The following is a 22,108-nucleotide window of genomic DNA, read 5'->3' on the forward strand; positions in this document are numbered from 1 at the left end:
GTGACTTACCAATCTTGGGTTTGCCAGCCTCTGCAGCTATGTGAGTCAGGAGAACTCTCCAGCCTGATGCCTGACCCATGGACTTGGGACCTTCCAGCCCCTACAACCACATGAGCCATTTCCTTGATATAAATCTCTCTTTCTTGTATACATATACACTTCAGTGGTTTTGCTTCTCCAGAGAACCCAGCCTAAGACAGTCACATTCACAGGTACTGGAGGGCAGGGCTTTAATATATCTTTTTGGTGGCCACAATTCAATCTGTAACAAACCCCAATGTTTGGTATAGAGTTCTCATTTTTGCTCAGACCTTCACAGTCTTCAAAGAGCTTTCCTATGCATCATTTCACTGATGCTGAGAAAACTTTAAGAGGGAAAGCAGGACACATCTTACAGGCAAACAAGTGGGTTCAGAAAGTTCAAGCCACAAAGAGAGGAGCTGGAACTCACCTTTCCCAGGCCAGTGCACATTCTACTACTTAGATGGTTGTAGCCAAACTCTTAGCCAAGTAAAGTTACTTACTAACCCTCTGCTCTAACCTCACTACATTTGTTATTTCAAAGGCAGATTTCTCTCATCTTATGGTATAATCTTTTGGACCAGTGAGGCCAAAAGGAGCAGATTTTTCAGAAGACCTGAGTGGGTACCTGAAGAAGATCAGACCTAAGGCTGAACTACCTCTAAACAGATCAACCTTCTACTCTTTTTTTTTTATGGAAGCAAGTGTTGAGCTTAGTTGCTGGCACACCTTCCACCAATTATCCACAATGCACAGTTGCGCTCTTTGGAGGGATGCTATCCCGCACAGACACATTCCAGCTGGAAAGGAAACAAAGAGATTGGATAGAGGGGCCTGTTAAGTCCAAGTTCATCAGAGGCAGACCCTCTGGAGGACACTTGAACAAACTTCATCAGGCAGTGGCCACGGTACTTTGCTCTCATCTAAGATATTGGTAGAGACCTGGTGGTGCAGTGGTTAAGAGCTTGGTTGCTAACCAAAAGATCACCAGTTCAAATCCACCAGTCCCTCCTTGGAAACCCTTTGGGGCAGTTCTACTCTGTCATAGGGTTGCTATGAGTTGGAACTGACTCCACGGCACCTAATAACAAGAAGATATTGGTGGGGAGGGGGGTGAGCTACTAAGCTACTACTATTCCTGAGCCCCAAACTCCAGTCCCTGTACAAATCAGCCAGTCCTGTAACAGTATATAGCCAAATGCACAGCTACTCTCTTTTGCAAAGATGGACTACTTGTCCAGCTACATCAGTTCTGCAGGGTATAAACTGGTTAGTGCAAAGGGCAAATGGCACACGGTTGTCTCTTTGGTTAGTGGTTCCCGAAGCTGGCTGCGCATGGACATCACCTGAGAACTTAACCCTGGACCCCGAGTACACAGACACACCCCCTAATTGGAGTCAGCTGGTCTAGGAAGGGGCCACTGCTCATTGCATCTTTAATTCTGGTTAAGTTATAGAACATTCTATATTGAAGTCAAAGAAAACAAAACAAAACAAAACTCAGCTAAAGAAAAATGAGGAATGAAGAGGGAAAGGATGAAGGCCAGGCAAGGAGAGAAGGAATAAGGGAGACAGCAGATAAATGGAAAATGAGGAGATTTCCTCAGCTCACATGAGCATACTTTAAGTTAAATATGAGTATTTTTTGGAAAATATGAGTTGACACCAAGAACAAATTAGGAAATTATTATTCATTTTACAAAGAATTTGGAGGCAGATTCCCTTAAATAGCAATCTCCACTAGTACATTTAAATTAGGTTCAGTTTACAGAAGTATGATTTATACAAAACCCTGTTACATAAAGCTCAGAAAAATAGCTCTCCTCCCATGTAGCCTGGCTAACTATAGAACTGGCCCAGTACAGATGGCCACCTATTTTCTTCCAGGAGATATCCATCCAGGGGCAGTCCTGCTCTCTGTCACCTATTTCTATGTTTTAGCCTGATAATGGTTAGCAGATTCTTGTAGATGACCAAATCTCTTCTGGTCTTCCCTAAACTGAAGGAATTTGGTTTCTTTTAATATTTGCTAATTCATTCAACCCAAGTTTATTGAAGGCTTTCCATGCACTACCCACTACTCTAGGTACTAGGAATACAGCAGTGAACCAAGAGACAAAGATCCCTGCCCTCATGGATCTTATATTCTGATGGGGAGAGAGAAATATTAAACCAATAAATAAAAAAAAAAATGCTATGTCAGATGGAAAAAAGTAAGGCCAAAAATGGGGTAGGGGGATACTAGGCTGGTGTTATCATCAGGGGATAGAGGGACACAGATCTGAAAGTTATCATGAAGTGAGCCTTGCAGCCCCCTGGGGAATGAGTTCCAGGTAGAGGGAACAGGATGCGCAAAGGTCCCGGGCAGGAACGCAAGAATAGCAAGGGGATTACGTGTTTTTTTTTTTTTTTTTTTTTACGTGTAGCTGAAGCAACAGATCCTTGGAAACTCTATGGGGGCAGTTCTACTCTGCCCTATAGGGTCACTATGAGTCGGAACAGACTCATCGGCAACAGGTTTGGTTTTTTTGGTTGGAGCAAGGCATCAGAGGTGGGAGGGGCCAGGCCACAAGGGGCCTTATGGGCCGCTTCAAGGAGTGGTCTTTGTTCTGAGCAGTAGTGGAAGCCATTGGAAGGTTTTGAGCAAAAGAGGGACACAAACTGACTTTTTAAAAGGGTGCCTCTGGCTGCTGCACTGAGAATACACTGTAGGAACAAGAGTGGAAGCGGGGACAACTAAGATGCTGTTGCATCACAGAGATGATGGTGGCTCAGGCTAGGATGGCAGCCGTGGAGGCGCAGAGGTGTGTTTGGATTCAGAATACATTTTGGAGGTAAAGCTGACAGGAATTGCTAATGGATTGGATGTGGGATGTAAGGAAGACAGGAGTCAAGGATGGCACCATGATAATTTGCCAGAGCAACTCAGGCAGAGTTGCCATTAACAAGATGGAGAGAACTGTGGGAGAAGCAGGTTTAGGGGAAGAGGAGATAGGAGATTTTTTTGGACATGTTAAATTTGAGATGCCTATCAGATATCCAAATGGAGATAGTATAAGTAAGCGATGGGATATGTATGCCTAGAATTCAGAAGAGGTCTGAGCTCTACTAGATTGACAAATTTGGTATTCATTAGCATATTTAGCACATAGACGGGATTTAAGGTCTTAGGAATGGATAAGTTCACCAAGCAGTGAGTATAGACGAGAAGTCTGTGGACAGACTTAGGGCACCCCAATATCTAAGAAAGGGAGATAGGAGGGAATCAGTAATGGAGACAAAAGAAACAGCACATGAGGTAGGGGGAAAACCAGGAGGCTGTGGTATCTTGAAAGCCACATGAAGGCATTTAATTCTTTTGGGAGTGATCAATTGTGTTGAAGGCTGCTGATGGGTCAAGTAAAATGAGAGCTGAAAGCTGACCACTGGGTTGAACATCACTGTGGCCTCTACAAAAAACGGTTTGGCAGAGCAGGAGTGAGAAAGCCTGGTTGGAGATTCATGAAAAAAGGGAGTCATAGCTTCCTGCTACAAAGGGGAACAGAGAAAGGGCTGCAGCTGGATGCGGGCAAGGTCAAGGTTTTCCTTTTTTAAACGGGAGAAATGATAACATGTTTACATGGTGTTGGGAACAACGCACTGGAGAGCGACAAACTAGTAATGCCGGGGAAAGCAGGGAGAATTGCTGGAACGTGTGCTTGAGGGGACAGGACTTATGCAACACAGGACGGCTGATCAGGGTACAGGCACAGATGGACGTGGACATCCAAGTTTTCTTGGGATTGTGGCTCCTTTTATGATGAAATAGGAAGCAAGGGCATGGGCTAAGAGTGAGGACAGGGGAGGAGAAGGCACGACACAGTTGTTTAGGAAGTGGCAGGCTGAATGGACTATGGAATGCGTAGGAATGCCAGGTGGCAGTGCTCAAGGCCCATCTGAATGCAACCTGAAGAAATTAATCCAGCCGTCTGCCTCCTCTTCTCCAGCCCAAACATCCCCATCCCTTTCACTTGTCCTCAAAACTTCTCTGTCTCATTGTCTTTCTAGCTTTAAAACTGTGTGGAATCCACTGGAATCAATACCCAAACACCTTTGGTCACTTTTGTGTCCTTCTTCTCCAAGGAGATCTTTTAGGAAGAAAGCTGGAATTGACTGGTGCTTCCTTTGGGAAGATACGTACCAGGGACTTGGCAGTAGAGGTGTGTGTGTGTGGGGGGGAGGGGCCTTTGTGTGTGGGCGTGTAGGGGAGGAGTTTATGAGGGAAACAGGAAACATAAGGGCAAAACATCCAGATTCTCTTCTCAGTTCTCGCAAATTCTCTGTCTCTCTCTCCCTTTCTTAATATCTTTATCTAAAACACAGGCTGAAGAGTCCCCACCTTACTGTGGTTCAGGTTCTGATCTAATTAACTTCTGGCCTATAATAGACTCCAGATTCATTCACGCACATTATTTCATTTTACCCTTACAGCAACACTGGAACTATTATGTCAGTTGAACAGATGGGGAAATTGAGACTCCGGATAACTAAGTGACTTGCCCAGTTCGTCATGATGCCCAACTGGTTAGATGACCCTGCTAGTAAATAGCAGAGCCACAATCTGAACCAAGATCTTCTCGTGCCAGGTCCAGGAATCCAGCTGTACCCTTCCAAACCTGGGAAGGAGAATTCCAACTCACTTCTACTGACAAGAACACACAAGTCAAGATAAAGTTCTGGGCTCCAGGAACTGAAGTCCTTATTAACAATAACAGCTTAGACCTCGCAACAATATAGTTCATAAAGTTGTATTCTATATCCTAGTTTAGTAAGCAGTGTCTGGAGTCTTAAAAGCTTGCTAACAGCCATCTAACATACAACTATTGGTCTCTATTCATCTGGAGCAGAACAGAAAGAAGGAATCCAAAGGCTCAAAGAAGAAACTAGTCTACTGGACAATTAGTCTACATGAACCATGGCCTCACCTACCCTGACACCAGAAGAACTGAATGGTGCCCGGCTACTGCTACCAACCGTTCTAATCAGGGCCACAATAGATGGACTCTGATAGAATGGGAGAAAAATGTGGAACAGAACCTCAAATTCCTAAAAACAAACAAACAAAGCAGACCTACTGGACTGGATGACGGGAGGATTCCTGAGACTACTGCCCTGAAATACTCTTCAAACCTTGAACTGGAACTAACCCCTTAGGTCACCTTGTGGCTAAATAACAGACTGGCTCACAAAATAATATCACCTGTAAATAAAATGTGTTCCTTTAAAAAAATTCAGGTATATGAGACCAAAAGGTCAACAATTACTTTAAAACAAAGATAAGAATATAAGGGGGCAGGGAAACTAGATTAATGGAAACTGAACAAGCAGAACGGAAATAATGAGACCGTTCATGCATCATGAAGAACACAACCAATGTCACTGAACAACTTGTGTAGAAATTGTTGAATGGGAACCTAAACTGCTGTGGATTTCATGATCAGTTGTTGGGCTGTGATGCAATTTCCTCAGAAAGCAATCACTAATTCTCACTTCTGTTTCTCAAGGGGTGAAGAAGAACCCTTCCTTGAAGGGAGAGGGGAAGAGCCCAAGGTTCACGAGAAGTGGAGGGTGTGGAGGGGAGTCACCCAAAGTGCTCCGGGCAGGGAAAACCCCCATCACAGCTTCCAGGTCTGACATCCTGCTGGTTTGCTCAGCAGACTTTCCGTTGCCAGCTCCTGGTGGCCATGCCACTGCTCACTGTGGCACACCCTTAAGGACCTAATCTGCAAGGCCTTTGGGATCTGGCTCCTGCAGGCCTTTCCAGTCTCAGCATTTGTTTTTGTCTCTTAGGGACCTTTTTTAAGACATGTTCTGCATCACCTGACCTTCATGCCTTTGCTTCATGCAGCCCTGTAACACAGACTAACCACCCTCCCAACCATCTCTTGGTTAAGTCCTGCCGTTAATTCAGTTAGTCTCGATTTTATTCACCCACTATATTTACATCGAGCACCTATGTATTTAGTATTGTGCTAAGTTAGCTCAGCAATGATTAAGACATAAGTCCTGGCTTCAAGGAGTGCAGTCTACGTGGGGAGAGAGACAGCGACATGGTGTACACGGTGTGTTAGAGAAAAGATGCTGCTGTGCAGGGCACAGACGCTTGGGGATGGGCACCTAAGGGCCACCAAGAGGAGGAACCATCTAACCAGATGAAAAGTTAACCCAGAAAAGAGGAGTGCAAGGGCATTTGGGTAAAGAAGATAGCATAACCAAGGCACAAAAGTGAACAATGGCCCGATGGAGGGACTGACAAGCTGTGCAGTGTTGTTGGCATGTGAAAAGCAAAGAGGGGGCCATAACATGGAAAGCCTTGTTTATAGGGTTACAGAGCAACAGAAACATGTACTCACTGCCCAGCTCAAAATCCACCAACAAAACGGAATTCTTAAAAGCTGAAAACTTAAAGGCTAAATTCTTAAAGCACAAAGAAGTGAACGGATAAACACTCTCAGACGTATGCACAAGGAGGTCACCTACTAACATAAGATGGGTTACAAGGGAACAAAGCATCATTCTACTCATCTGGAAATAACCGTAATCATTGCTAACATTTACTGAGTGCCTGCTATGCGCCAGGCACCATCTAAGCACTTTACACATACGTGAACTCATCTGTCCTCACAACAACCTTATACAGAGGGTCCTATGATTATCCCCATCTCACGAACGGGAAAACCTTGGCATAGGGAGCCTCAGAACCCTCCCAGATGAATATGTGGTGGGCAGTACTGGAACCAGAGAGCCCATGTTCTCGGCACTTTCGGTGTCCTATTTCTAGATCTATGACATGGTATAGGCTAAAACAAAAGTTTACAAAACTGTATTACAGTATGACCCCATTTTGTCTAAATACGAGCACATTTGTCTATGTATATATGTTATATTTCGCTAAATCAGATGAACAGTTGGCTGTTTTTGACTTTTAAAAACAGTATTTCCACATAGTTCAACCTAACACATGCATATAAATACATATACACACACACAGAAAGCAGTCTGTAAGGCTATACACCAAAATGTTAGCAGTAGTTTGGATGGTGGGAGTATGCTTGATTCTTACTTTCTTTACACCTTTCCAAATTTTCTGAAAAAAAAAAAAAAAAGCAGAAGTTAAATGTTTTCCGTGGACTGCTCCCAAGGACCACAGATAGGCGATACTGAAGGGCACCCAAAGTACAGGAGCCTTGGCCTGGCTAAATGGAGGCCCATGGACTTACGGCCGTCTCCCTTTGGGAGCTGAGAGACCAAAGTGTTGGGCAAAAAGCTGCCATCGAAAGAGCCAGAATTCAAGGTGAGAAGTCCTGGCTTAAGGCCTAACTGCTTGTGAGCTGTATGACTTGACTTCTCTGAGCCTTAGTTTTTTTTATCTGGAATGTGAGAATCATACTTTCTGAGAATCAGACAAAATGGTATGAACCAAATGCTCCTTCACCCACCTTCATTCTAGCTGATGTTAGTTGGGTAGGGCCGACAGGGCCTCCAAGATTGTCGATGGCGCCAAATCCACACCCAGGACCTTGGCTAGAGAATCCTCACTAAACACTTGGCTCCTTAACAGAGTTTTGTTGGAAATAAGAGATGGTGTCTTCCCTCCAACTTCTATGAAATCTGGGAGAAACTGATGAGTTTTCAATGTTCTCTATAAAGTATGGCTGACTCCTGGTCTGCAAGAGGCTGGCAAATGGAGCTGGGCCCAGGGAATGTGCCTTGAAGCCTAGATTCAGGCAACTTTCTGCAATAAGCCAGGGGCTGAGCCACGGGTTGAAGCTGGGATCCAGACTGTCAGCCAAGAACAGACTATAAATGTGGGTGGAGGGCTCACTGCCAGCCACGGAAAATCAGCTCATCCCTCTTTAACAGTTCTTATCCCAGCATCCTGAGGAAAACTGCAGCTACTTCTATGCTTCCCAACCCCTCTTCCAGGATCACATATTGCCTTCGGACATTCTATACAATTCACTCATTTACATTTGTTGACTACTTCCCACTCCCTCACCACCCACCCCCCAACAGGACGTAAAGCTCCACAAGGCGGGGGTCTTTGTCTAGTTTGTTCAAAGAAGTGTCCCAAGTGCTTAGAACAGCACCAGGCATATAGAGGGCACGCCCATAAATATTTTTCATATAAATGAATAAATGGTCTGGCTGAAATGTCACCTTCCTCAACCTTCTACACCAGTGGGTAGAATTTATTATTCCTACCTCTGAGTTTCTACAAGACTTCGCTTAAATCGTTAATACCGTGCTCACCACACGATATTATATTTTTATCCTCTCTGCCTGGCATCGGGCCTGAGTAGGTCCCCAGTGCTTGCCGACTCAATGAACAATCTTCACATATGCGCAGGGCAAAAGGACCATGGCAAGAACACTGCTCTTTTAACCTCCTTTGCCACAACCACTAGGGTACATCACTGTACAGTACCAACGGTCTTGGAGCTAGTGGGGCTGGAGAGGCTGTGAACTGGTAGACATCTTTCCAAAGAATCCAGCCTGAGAAAAATCCATCAAGAAAAAGCTATTTTAGGCCCCAGAACACGAGTCTGAACTGAGTGCTGCAAAGAGAGGCCCATGAGTCAATAGAAAGTTAATGAAATGCTCATTTCAAAAAAACTTTCCCAACCCACAGTGTGCGGCACCCACGCTTATCTTGTACCAGCAATAGCCATCTTAAGGCGCTGGGACCAGGAGGAGGTGTTAAAACTTTCAGCCAAAATAGTACGCCAGTCTGACACTGCCAAGAGGAGACAGCCTCAGTGCCTGGTTCTCCTGGAGACTTGCTCATTATTTCTAACATGGGCCGTCACTCCCTGCGCCCACCCTCTTCCATCTCTTGCTCTGCTCCTAACAAACCTGCTCGAGATTCATTCACCTGACTTGTTCATTCCTGTCACCAGCCTGCACCCAGTGCAACTGTCTCAGCTGGTATGCCTTCTCCTTTCATCATTTAATCATTCATCCATTTGGCACCTACTATGTCACGCGTTTCCATCAATGACACTGCCGCTCTCCTTCTTCCAGAAGAAGCACACCACCTCTCCCAGGGAGCTCTGAGGTATAAAAGGGCATGCACCCCATGCCTTTGCTAAATGTATGTCCCCAGAACTCTGTCAGTCCCACTGAGATAGGAACGGTTCCTACTCTTCTGGCATAAACTGCAGGTCATTCCTAAACAAACCCGGAGGTTTCATGACCTTGCGCTTCTGCACTTGTTCTCTTTGGTGGGAATGCCCTTACTTTCCTTACCCCCAGGCGGAACCCTCCTCCTCCTCCAGCTGTCTCAGTGAAGCCTCTCCTCAAGTTCCATGCACACACATCCCTCATCTGGCCTTTGTGTTTTAATTACATGTACTGTGATTATTTGATAGGGTGTCTGACTGCCCTAATAGACTGAGCTCACTAAGCAGCTAAAGCTTTAAGATTTTATTGCCTAAAAAAAGTGCAAAAATATTAATAATTATAGCCACCACCCTCCTATGTGATAAGTAAGGAGCCTTGGTGGTACAATGGTTAAGTTCTTGGCTGCAAACTGAAATGTTGGCGGTTCAAACCCACCAGTGTGTCTCTGTGGGAGAAAAGCCTACGAAATGCTATGGGGCAGTTCTAGTCTGTCATTTTGGGTTGCTATGAGTTGGAATTGACTTAAAGACACACAACAACAACAATGATGTGCCAAGTGGAGGCAGTGGTAGCTCATTGATGGGATTCTCACCTTCCACGTGGGAGACCTGGGTTCGATTCTCGACTACTGCACCTCACACGCAGCAGCCAACCATCCGTCAGTGGGGAGTTGGTGAACAGGTTTTAGCAGAGATTTCAGACTAAGACAGGCTACGAAGAAAGGCATGGCTATCTACTTCTGAAAAATCAGCCAATGAAAACCCGTACATCACAATGGTCTGATCCGTAACTGTTGTGTACGGGGTTGCCATGATTGGGGGGTCCACTTGATTGCCTCTAAAACAACATGTGCCAACTGGAGTCCTGGGTGGTGCAAAGAGTTAATGCGCTCAGCTGCTAACCCAAGTGTTGACAGTTTGAGTCCACCCAGAGGCACCTTGGAAAAAAGGCCTGGTGATCTACTTCTGAACAAGCCGCCACTGAAAACCCTATAGAGGAGAGTTCTACAATGACACACATGGAGTTGCCATGAGTCAAGTACTTCAAACAAGCCACTTCAACACCTCCACAAACTGCAGACACTACCCCATCTGGGAGATGAATAAACTGAAGACGAGAGGTCAATTAACTTGCCCACAGTCTTAGGGCCCGCAAATGACGGCCCCACAGTCTCAGGGCTGGCAAATGGTGGCCCCACAGTTTTAGGGCCTGCAAACGGTGGACCCAGGACTTAGTCTCTGGTCTGACTCTATCTAGTGCAGCCTCAGGTGGGCACAGATGACAGGTCTCCAACCTTCCCTGTACAGGGGATAGCGCTGGGTTCCCACAACTCAACCACTCACATTCCAACATGCCTCTTGCCCCCAGGCCCCTTTCATCCACAGAAGTCACCTCTAAATCAAGAACTAGAATTTCAGAGAATCTAAAGGAGACATGAGCTTTTTTTTTTTCCTTTAAATACCTATGGTTTAATTTTGGGGGGGCCTCCTGGGGCAGCCTGAGTTTTGTCTGGCTGCAGCAATACTTTGGCTTGGGGCAGCTGCCAGACCATGTGCCTGTCTGGCTTTGGACGGGGACTGCAAGTAAGAAGACAAAAGTGGAGTGGAAATAGCCCCTGGACACACTTTGCAAGAAAACTACCCAGCTGTGTGTGTGTGTGGGGGGGGGGTGGCGGCGGAGTGTAAAGGAAAGAGAAGGGATTAAGAGAGAGAGAGAAAAAGAGGGAGAGGGTGTGTCAGCAATGGTGTACCGTGGCCCCGGCTGTCATGAAACCCATGCCGCGTTGGGCTGGTCCTCACAGGTGAAGCAGCAACAGAGATTCCTGCCTCCAAGGCTGTTGCGAGGAAGGAAAGAAAGCATCTAGGTGAGTGCTGTCTACTACAAATGCTCTATTAACGTGTCACTGCACTTAACACGCATTCCAGGGAGGCTTCTCATTGCACTCTCCACTCTGTAAGCCTTTCAACAGATGGGGACCTTGCCATACTTGGCTCTGGACCCCTAACATCTTAACTTCCAAACCAAGGGGCCTGTGTATAAAGTGGGTATTCAATACATGTCCACGGAACTGAACTGAGCTTCAATTTAACATGATAAAATCTTAGTGATCAGTGATGATCAAAGATAGCAGATTTATGGTAAATCTAAAGTTCTTTTTCTCCTAAGCATTTCAGAAAGAGGCATTTAACAGATTTCCTTCGCACCAGCATCTGGCTGAGGTGAATACAATCTACGGTCACTGACCTTACTCCAGGGCTGGTGGGGAGGGTGCCTGATCCATGATGGTCTGCTGAGTTTTGGAAAATGAGGAGGGTGATGCAGTGCAGGATACATGGACTGACTCTTAATGAGCTGTCTCTGCAGATGGGGCCACGCTCTCCTTTGTCAGCCCCCCAAACCTCAGCCTGGAACCCACACACTCTCCTGTGTCAGCCCCCCCGACCTCAGCCTGGAACCCAGACACTCTCCTGTGTCAGGCCCCCAGACCTCAGCCTGGAACCCAGACACTCTCCTGTGTCAGGCCCCCAGACCTCAGCCTGGAACCCAGACACTCTCCTGTGTCAGGCCCCCAGACCTCAGCCTGGAACCCAGACACTCTCCTGTGTCAGGCCCCCAGACCTCAGCCTGGAACCCAGACACTCTCCTGTGTCAGGCCCCCAGACCTCAGCCTGGAACCCACACACTCTCCTCTGTCAGCCCCCCAGACCTCAGCCTGGAACCCACACACTCTCCTCTGTCAGCCCCCCAGACCTCAGCCTGGAACCCACACACTCTCCTCTGTCAGCCCCCCAGACCTCAGCCTGGAACCCACACACTCTCCTGTCAGCCCCCCAGACCTCAGCCTGGAACCCAGACACTCTCCTGTGTCAGGCCCCCAGACCTCAGCCTGGAACCCAGACACTCTCCTGTGTCAGGCCCCTAGACCTCAGCCTGGAACCCACACACTCTCCTGTGTCAGGCCCCCAGACCTCAGCCTGGAACCCAGACACTCTCCTGTGTCAGGCCCCCAGACCTCAGCCTGGAACCCACACACTCTCCTCTGTCAGCCCCCCAGACCTCAGCCTGGAACCCACACACTCTCCTGTGTCAGGCCCCTAGACCTCGGCCATGGAACCCACTGGTCTCCGAGGACCACTCCCAAGCCAATCTCTGGGTTGGTGGGGCCTCACAGGCCAATCCTTCTCCAGCAGTCCATGATTCCACATGGGATCGCTCCGCTGTGGGGAAGTCCTACCCAGCCCAAATCTACCCCCTCTTGAAAATGAATCTGATTTTCCAGAGCCACGAGGGGTACATAAACTGCCTCTTCCTCCTGACAGGCCCTCAGCGAGTTGAAGACAATGATCAACTTCAAGCTGAATTACTCGTTTAAGAGGGTGACATCCTCTTGTGCTCTGAGTCTTTTTTGACTATGACCATAGCAGAAAATACATTCTGCACGGCCACCCAGTACTTAGGGTACGCATGTGCACATGCAGCCTAAACCAGTCTTGTAAACTAACACTGACCTTCTTACACAGGGTACACTGGGGTATTTCCCAATCTGTTTTACTTTTTCAAATGCTGGCTGCAGCCACTGAACCGGCTTTGTGACCCAGAGTTGAAGTCACTGCTCTGATTTGACAGAGCTGGCCACCTATTTCCTGTTGCTCAGCTTCAGTGGACCCTGTGGCTCAGACCCTCCATGGGAGGGTGTCCTCCCCTCCACACTGCTGTAAGTGGGTGTGTGCTGAGCAGCCCTTGGTGTCACTGTGCACGGGGGCGGGGGCGTCTCCTCAGCATTTCCTACCACGCCCCTCCTCCAGCCCACCAAATACACATACAGCAGAGACAGCATGGGCCCTGGAGTCTTCTACTCCACCCCACTATCATTTACGCACAACACCTGAAACAACCTTCCCCTCCCCCATCTTCCTGTTCTGTACACTGGAGGCTCCAAGGGGACAGGTATCTCACCTCTGAGGGGGTGGCAGCTCAGATTCATGAAGAAACGCTGAATTTAAGAACAGCTGCAGGTGATTTACAAGGAGCAAATTCTACGTACAGGCTGACAATCTCTATCCCTAAGGTAGGAAGACAAAGGCCACCACTCCCAGCTAGTCTAGTGTCCGTTCTAGAATTTGGTGACTAAATCTTTTTCCTTATCCATGATTTATTTGGGAGCCCAGTTGGCACTAGAAAAGTTGGTGCAGTGGTTAAGAGCTTGGCTGCTAACATAAAGGCTGGCAGTTTGAATCCACCAGCAACTCCTTGGAAACCCTATGGGGCAGTTCTACTGTGTCCCATAGGGTTGCTGTGAGTTGGAATCAAGTTATTTATTTTGTCACAATAGTGTATATTTTAATTGTCAGGAGAACTGAGTACAAAGTCTGGTTCTGCCACTTTTATGGGGTTTTGGGCTTAACTTCAGATTCCAGCTTTCTTATCTGTAAAATGTAGCTAATTATTTCTGCCTTGCCTTCCTCACAGAATTATTGGAAAATGGGTGTGAAAATGCTTTGTAAGCTGTAAACCAAACCAAACCAAACCCAGTGCCGTCGAGTCTGTTCCGACTCACAGCGACCGTATAGGACAGAGTAGAACTGCCCCATAGAGTTTCCAAGGAGCACCTGGTGGATTCAAACTGCCGACCCTTTGGTTAGCAGCCGTAGCTCTTAACCACTACACCACCAGGGTTTCCGTAAACTGTCAAGCCCTATATAAATATGCTGCTATTCCATACTATACATTCTTTTGTAAGAACTGGTAGTGTTGACTCAGCTCCCAAAATTATGTTGTTGGATGCTGTCGAGTCAATTTAAACTCATAGTGGCCCCAAGTGACAGAGAAGAACTGCCCCACAGGATTTTCTTGGCTGTAGTCTTTACAGAAGCAGGTCATTGGGTCTTTTCTCTGCAGTTGTAACACTGTGCGTTCTGTGATGGCACAGGTTCCAGGTTCCATCATCAGCCCGTCAAAGCCAACTGCACTTTATCTGTGTGAGCTGGGTTAAACCAGCTCCCCCCGGACAGAGATATCGGATGTCATAAAAAATTCATTGGTTAGAGCAGCTGGTGAGTCCACTGTCCCCAGCCATTTGTACTGTCATTCACAAACATAACTACACCTGGGAGTACTGGTCCCAACAGCAGCCAACTGAAATATAGCCTATGCCCAGGGCCTCCAGCCAATCAAGAAAATAAAGGGTGTGTGGGGAATCTGAGTCACCTCAGGGCCAGATGGGACTTGGGAGATAGTCATTTTCAGAACAGCCCCCATGTGTAGAGGGCTTCCTATGCCAGGCCTCCAAGGCAGGTGTTATTACTCTCATTTTACAGATGAGGCTAACAGGTTGCCCAAAAGCACAGTTGGGTGAACCACACTTTTTTCTCATTCAGCGATACCCAGAAGCCCCTAAAGCTGATGGGCTCTGTCATGGACGTGGCTGAAATACTGGGTTTGGGGTCAAAGGCCCCCAGAGTGTGGACTTCAAGCCAGAGATGTGGACTTAACGGTCAGAACGGAAAATAAGTCTTCTGCAGGAATAGGGAGCAGGCACCAAGTCCCTGGGGCATGTAAGGTTCTTCTTGCTATACAGGCCATGGTCTGCACTCTCAGCAAAGGGCTGAAGACGACTGCTTCAGGGCTGCTCAACAACTAACGAGAATCTAATGTCACCTTTGTTTGGATCTCAAGCTAAAAGAGGAAAGAGGCAACAAATGTGCCTTCCCTGCACTCCAAGTTCTCCAGAGGTTACCCAGTACCGACAGGTTGGCATTCAAGGCCCTCCTGGTCTAGCCTCAACCAATGATCCTAACATTTCTCGATGTCAAACCTTCGTCCCGGCCAAATGCTCTCAGCCTCACCCAGTGGGCTTTGCCCATTCCTCTGCATGCACCTCTTCCAGCAGCCAACTCATTGCTCTGGGCAGTCAAGTCCATCCAGCCTTCAGGAGCAAATCAGGTCCTAGGCTTCCATCTGCAACTCTGCAGCCCAGTCCATTCACAGACCCCACAGCCCTTGGAGCTGTGGCCCTCCAGTCGGGGCTTACACTGATACCTAACTGTTGAGTTGGCCTGTATCTCCCTGGACCCCTCATCGAGATGCTAAGGTCCCTGAGGAGCTGGGTGGCCTTAAGTTGTTTGTGTCCTTCACACAGCACTTGCTATGGAAATGATAAAGATTAAACAAATGCTGTTGAATTAATGAGGGAATTTGTGGAGGGAGGTGGTAGTGTCAGAGGTGACCCAGGTCTCTGAAGACAGGTCCCTGAACCCTGTAAACTGGCTGACGCAGGTCAGGCTTTGGAAGGAACCAGAACTCAGGGCCAGAAAGAAGCTCAGGGGTGATCTGGTTCAGGCGGCCATCAGTCTAGAGCCTCAAGTCTCTCCTCCCTACACCACGGCCCAAAAAGGTGACTCTTTGGTCTTGCTCAGACACCTCCAGGAAGGGCCCAGTTGCTGCTCAATTTTCCACATCCCCACCCCACAACTGCAAAGAAGAATTTTTTTGAGGCGTTCTTTTAACAGTCACCCAAAAAGAGTGAGCTTTCATGGTATAAAGGCCAAATATGGCATGGTAGTCCGGCCTCTTGGCATTTCCACTGTGGATCGGCTATATCGTCTCCTCATGGTCAGCCATGCGTAGACAGGAGCCAGTGCAGGCCCCTGTCCTCAGCCCACAAGCCAGGGCAGTGCTCAGTCAGTGTGAGACTGGTCTCCTCCACGGGAAGAAAGGAGTCTTACCTAACATCTGCCCCATCCCACTTCCCTACCTGAGAGGGAATGGCAAAGGACTTTACCATAGAGACGGCTGCCTCAAAGGGACATCTACTGAGGAAAACCAGCCTAATTCTGTACAGAAGAAACTGAAATGTCAGTGCCTTCTATCCCTATGGTGTAGGCAGACCCAGAGCCCCCAACACACACACAGGCACGCCCAGACCCAGCTCCTTTGCTCTGAGGCCCAGGGGCCCTATGATGCACAGACCTTGTTGGGGCCCCCCTCCAACCCGACACACAGGTGGCGGGGGCTGGTCTAGAGTCCAGGTCAGGGCGGTAATGATCTCAAGGGCACCCTTAAATCTCCATTCAGACTGAGAAACAACCAGGACCCCTGGGTAAACCTGAAGTTCCCCAGGTCTCTAGGTGCTCCCTGAGGCCCTTTCAGGTCCCCTCCCTTCAGTTCCCCAAATCGCATCCTGCCACCTGCTGAGGGCTGCTCTTTGGACTCAGTCAATGGACAATAATTGCTTCAGCTGCTGCTGTGTTCCTCGGGCTGCCCTGGGGGAGGACACAGGCCTCTTCAGGAAAGCCCATCTCTAAAGGAAAAGGGGAGTCAAATGAAGCTGAGGTTTACACGTGGTAAATCCAGAGCACCCCCTACCTAACCTAAGGATTCCATTCCTGCCCCCTCACTTTATGGGGCGATTAAATGGCTCACTGTCAGCTTATGGTCGCCTCCCTGTCCCCCTCCCCCGCCAGTGGCTCGGCCCTATCAATCTTCCCAGAAATCTCGAGGTGTCTGGGCAGGGGGCTGGGAGGCCTCCTCCCCACCCTCCCTCTACCAGGCTGGCTTCTCATTCGGAGAGGCGAACTCCGACAGCCCTTTCCCTGGAGTCCGAACGGCAGCGCGGCGGGAAACAGGGAGCCCATCCCGGTCCTCCGGAATCCTGGCCCGGCTCCCTCCTCCGGCATGTCTGGAGTTGGGGCCAAGAGGCAGGATCAACAATCCAGAAACTTTCAATGGATCAAGCCTCCTGGGAGGGAGCGGGGGCGGGGGGCCGGGGTTCCAGGGCAGAGCCGCTGCTCTTCACTTACCATCTTGCTCACATCCATGACCGAGGCTGCAGGGCACCCCTCTCCCTTGAGATCCCGCTTCCCTAAATGTTAAATGTTGCGCCCGGTTAATTCCGCCCTGATGGTGCCATGCTGCCGGGGAGGAGCCAGCAGGGCCCCGCGGACCGACCGGGGAAGCGGCGGCGGCGGCGGCAGGACCGAGGCGGCACCCGAGAAAGGCCGGGAGGGAGACAGGGAGGGGTGGGGGCCCACGAGCCGCAGCGCGCACCCAGGGCGGGGGAGGCGCACCCAGGCGGGGGAGACGCGCCCAGGCGGGGGAGACGGAGACGACGCGCCCCAGCCCCCCGCGGGCGAGGAAATCCCGGCCGCGGTTGCAGGGGCGCCCGAGCGCCGGGAAAACTAACACGGATTCCCGGGCGAAGTTTCGCCCCGCGCAGGCCGAGGGTGTGATCTGAATAACAAAAGGTCGCTTCTCCAGGAGCCTGGGCGGCGCTCCCGACCGAGGACCCGGAGGCCGCCGAGCCCGCCAGGAAGTGTGTGCGCGCGGTGGTGGCGGTGGGACCGGGGGGCTCAGGAAGTGCGCGGGGGAGGCGTCTGAAAAGGAGGGAGAGGTGGGGGCGCAGCGAGCTGACATTCCAGTGGGGGCAGGGGGTCGCCCCGGGCCCCTCGGTGCTTGGCTTCACCGGACAAAGGCGGAATTCAGAGCCAGTTGTTTGCCTCTTGTGGCTACTCGGGAGGGGACACCGGAATGAGACTGGGGTCTGCAAATAAATGGGGGAATAGAAGGCAGTGGAACAGGTATCCCCAGAGAGGCCCTGAGGCCCCCAGCAAGTGAGCCAGAGCCAGCCCTTCGTGGAGGGATGGAAGCTGGCTGAGGACTTGAATTCTGTCTGCCATGAGCACACAGCTCCTTCCTCTGGCCAGAACCCCCAATCTCCCATGCTTTCCTCAGTGCCAGGTCTGCTCTCATGAATAATGGGAGGCAAACACTCGTCCCTGCAGGAGACACAAGGTGGTGGCAGAAAAGGGCTCAGAAATACTCTTTTGAGGCAAGATCTCCAGGAAAAACCCAGACACCCAAGCCTATAAACCAAACAACTCGATTCTGACTCATAGCGACCCTATATCAAAAAACAAAAAAAAAAAACCCAAGCCCATTGCCCTCAAGTTGATTCCAACTTATAGTGACCCTAAAGAGTAGAACTGCCCCATAGTGTTTCCAAGGAGCGGTTGGTGGATTCAAACTGCCAAGCTTTTTGGTTAGGGGTCTAGGTCTTAACCACTACACCACCAGGTTTCCAGCAACCCTTATAGGCTGCCTCAAATAGATGGGAAGTAAGGTTTGGGAGCAGCAGTCAGCAGGGGCCTTAGAGTCCACTTGGACCAACCTCCGCTACACAGAAGAGGAAACTGAGACCCGGAGAGGGCAGTACTTTCTCCCAGGTCACGTGGATGGGGGCAGGCAGACAGTACAGCCCATGAGGTCAGCCCGAAGCCAAAGCATAAGAACATAAGGGGCATGGAGGTGGTTACTGTCATTCCTAGGCTCTGTCTCAAGCCCAGTCAAAAGTCTTTTGGCTTCAAGTAAGGGATCTCTGGGCCCAGGTTTCGTCACTGAACCACAAGTCTGGGCTGCAGGGGCCAGTGTCCCATCCTATTCCAGGACTGCCCCCTGGAAAGTCCAGCTCTTCATGGCCCATGCCCCAGCCAGAAGCCCTGGTCCTTTCTGGTGTGCTGGGTTCCCAATCGTCCCCCTACTGACTCAGGCCCGTGAAAGTGAACCCAAACGCAGTGCAGGGTGGGAGAAAACTATGCCACTGCTTCCTGGTTCTACAACATAGCCAAGGGAAACCAGGGCCAGTTGGACCAGCAGTAATCATCCAATGTAAAAATGCAGCTCAATTAAATGTACCACCATATTTTTCCTAAAAGCAAACAAAAAAAATGGATAAATTTTATGTTTAAAAAACGGTACGTGTGTTGAATGGAAAGACTGAGGAAAGTCAAAAATGCAAAGCTATGTGATGTGCTACCATTGGCTACTGAGAAAAGTCTGTTTTCCCTTTATAATAAAGGCATTCTAAAGTAAAACAACGATGTTAGCAACCATTAGGCCAGAGGTCCCCAGTCAACAGATGAAGGTCTCCCCACAGATTTTGGTACCTTAGCTGACAATGCCCATTTTCTCATCTCTAAAATGGGTGTAGTGTCACCCTCTTCCCAGGCTGGTGGTGAGGGTCAAATGAAAGTACTTTCCTAAACCCTGCCTATAGGGGCCTGAGTGATGGCCCCTAAAGATAAAGGTTGTAATCTCTAGAACCTGTAAATATTACCTTACGTAGCCAAGATTGCATATATGATTAAGGATCTTATTGAGATGGAAAGGTGATACTGGATCAGCACTATCTATCGACTGAGTATGCCCTGAATGAAATCACACGTATCGTCATGACGGCAAACTGACATACACAGAAGAGGCAAAGTAATGTACTACAGAGGCAGAGCCTGGAGTGATGTGGCCACAAACCAAGGAACGCCAGCAGCCACCGGAAGCTGGAGGGGGCAAGGAACAGATTCTTCCCTAAAGCCTCTGGATGGAGCATGGCCCTGCTGACACTCTGATTTTAGCCCAGTAATACTGATTTCCTACTTCTGGCGTCCAGAACTGGGAGGGAAAAAATTTCTGTTGTTTAAGCATCAAGTTTGTGGTTATGTTACAGCAGCTACAGGAAACCAATACACTGTCCGAAGATCAGTGTGTGCTAGTGTCATGGCTCCAGACAGGTGCCTGCCTTGGGGCTACCCTCTCTGTAGGACTTCCTCGCCCAGGAGCTGCCAGTGTGACAGGAGAGGTCAGCCAGGACAGGTGCTACCCATGTGACAGCAGAAGGAGAGGCCAGCCAGGACAGAAGCTGGCCTATCTCTTGCTCCATTGAGGGATTCCTGTCAGCAGTTCCTGGCAGATAAGAAAGTACCGACAGGCAAGCCTGTATATGCATGGGTGCACACACACACATACATACAAGCACAGGGAAGGAGTAAAACAGCTTTTTAAAAAAGCCTGGGTTTCCCTAAGGAATCCTCCAGAAAACTCCTGAAACTAATAGAAGAGTTCAGCAGAGTATCGGGATACAAGATAAACATACAAAAATCAGTTGGATTCCTCTACACCAACAAAAAGAACATCGAAGAGGAAATCACCAAATCAATGCCATTTACAGTAGCCCCCAAGAAGATAAAATACTTAGGAATACATCTTACCAGAGATGTAAAACACTTATACAAAGAAAACTACAGTACACTTCTGCAAGAAACCAACAGAGGCTTACATAAGTGGAAGAACATACCTTGCTCGTGGATAGGAAGACTTAACATTATAAAAATGTCTGTTCTACCAAAAGCGAACTATATATTTAATGCAATTCCAATCCAAATCCCAAGGACATTCTTTAATGAGATGGAGAAACAGATCACCAACTTCATATGGAAGGGAAAGAGGCCCCGGATAAATAAGGCATTACTGAAAAAGAAGTACAAAGTGGGAGGCCTTACTTTACCTGATTTTAGAACCTATGATACCGCCACAGTAGTCAAAACAGCCTGGTCTTGGTACAACAACAGATACATGGACCAATGGAACACAATTGAGAATCCATCCACATATGCGCAGTGGATATTTGACAAAGGCCCCAAAACAGTTAAATGGGGAAAAGACAGCTGTTGTTTTTTTTTAACAAATGGTGCTGACATAACTGGATATCCATCTGCAAAAAAATCAAACAAGATCCATACCTCAGTCCATGCATAAAAACCAACTCAAAATGGATCAAAGACCTAAATATAAAATCTAAAACGATAAAGATCATGGAAGAAAAGATAGGGACAACGTTAGGAGCCCTAATACATGGCATAAACAGTATACAAGACATTATAAAGAATGTAGAAGAGAAACTAGATAACTGGGAGCTCCTAAAAATCAAATACCTATGCTCATCCAAAGACTTCACCAAAAGAGTAAAAAGATTACCTACAGACTGGGTGGGAAGAAGCTTTTAGCTATGACATTTCTGATCAGCACCTGATCTCTAAAATCTATATGATACTGCAAAAACTCAACTGCAAAAAGACAAAAAACCCAATTAAAAAATGGGCAAAAGATACAAATAGACACTTCACTAAAGAAGACATTCAGGTAGCTAACAGATATATGAGGAAATGTTCACAATCATTAGCCATTACTGAAATGCAGATCAAAATTAAAATGAGATTTCATCTCACTCCAACAAGGCTGGCATTAACCTAAAAAACACAAAATAAATGTTGGAGAGGCTGTAGAGAGACTGGAACACTTCTACACTGCTGGTAGGAATGTCAAATGGTACAACCACTTTGGAAATCAATTTGGCACTTCCTTAAAAAGCTAGAAATACAACTACCATAAGATCCAGCAATCCCACTCCTTGGAATATATCCTAGAGAAATAAGAGCCTTTACACGAACAGTATATGCACACCCATGTTTATTGCAGCACTGTTTACAATAGCGAAAAGATGGAAGCAACCAAGGTGTCCATCAACAGATGAATGGATAAATAAATTATGGTATATTCACACTATGGAACACTACGCATCGATAAAGAACAGTGAGGAATCTGTGAAACATTTCATAACATGGAGGAACCTGGAAGGCATTATGCTGAGTGAAATGAGTCAGTTGCAAAAGGACAAATATTGTATAAAACCACTGTTATAAGAACTTGAGAAATAGTTTAAACTGAGATGAAAACATTCTTTTGTGGTTACAAGACGGGGGAGGAAGGGAAGGGGGAAGAGGGGCATTCACTAATTAGATAGTAGATAAGAACTACTTTAGGTGAAGGGAAAGACAGCACACAATACAGGGGAGGTCAGCACAACTGGACTAAACCAAAAGCAAAGAAGTTTCCTGAATAAACTGAATGCTTCGAAGGCCAGCATAGCAGGGGCAGGGGTCTGGGGACCATGGTTTCAGGGGACATCTAAGTCAATTGGCATAATAAAATCTATTAAGAAAACATTCTGCATCCCACTTTGAAGAGTGGCATCTGGGGTCTTAAACGCTAGCAAACAGCCATCTAAGATGCATCAATTGGTCTCAACCCACCTGGA

The 22,108-nt window shown here is 48.0% G+C and overlaps 1 protein-coding gene across 5 annotated transcripts in view; it reads right to left on the reverse strand.

The window, feature by feature from the left end:
- Nucleotides 1-22,108, reverse strand: part of HIP1 (huntingtin interacting protein 1) — a 274,804-nt gene that overhangs the window by 110,460 nt on the left and 142,236 nt on the right. The window contains exons 1-2 of one of the 5 annotated variants that reach the window (XM_023556050.2): nucleotides 16,983-17,189; nucleotides 10,934-11,017 (exon numbers count right to left, since the gene is read on the reverse strand). The exons of 2 other annotated variants lie outside the window; for them this stretch is intronic. In XM_023556050.2, coding sequence (XP_023411818.2) covers nucleotides 10,934-10,960 — 27 coding nt within the window. In that variant the 5' untranslated portion in view covers nucleotides 10,961-11,017; nucleotides 16,983-17,189. Of the gene's footprint in view, nucleotides 1-7,123; nucleotides 7,148-10,933; nucleotides 11,018-16,982; nucleotides 17,190-22,108 lie in introns of those variants that run through there. 2 more of the 5 variants (XM_064296136.1, XM_023556051.2) reach the window with 2 other exon arrangements.

This window comes from Loxodonta africana, chromosome 12, assembly GCF_030014295.1.
Source record: "Loxodonta africana isolate mLoxAfr1 chromosome 12, mLoxAfr1.hap2, whole genome shotgun sequence".
NCBI lineage: Eukaryota > Metazoa > Chordata > Mammalia > Proboscidea > Elephantidae > Loxodonta > Loxodonta africana.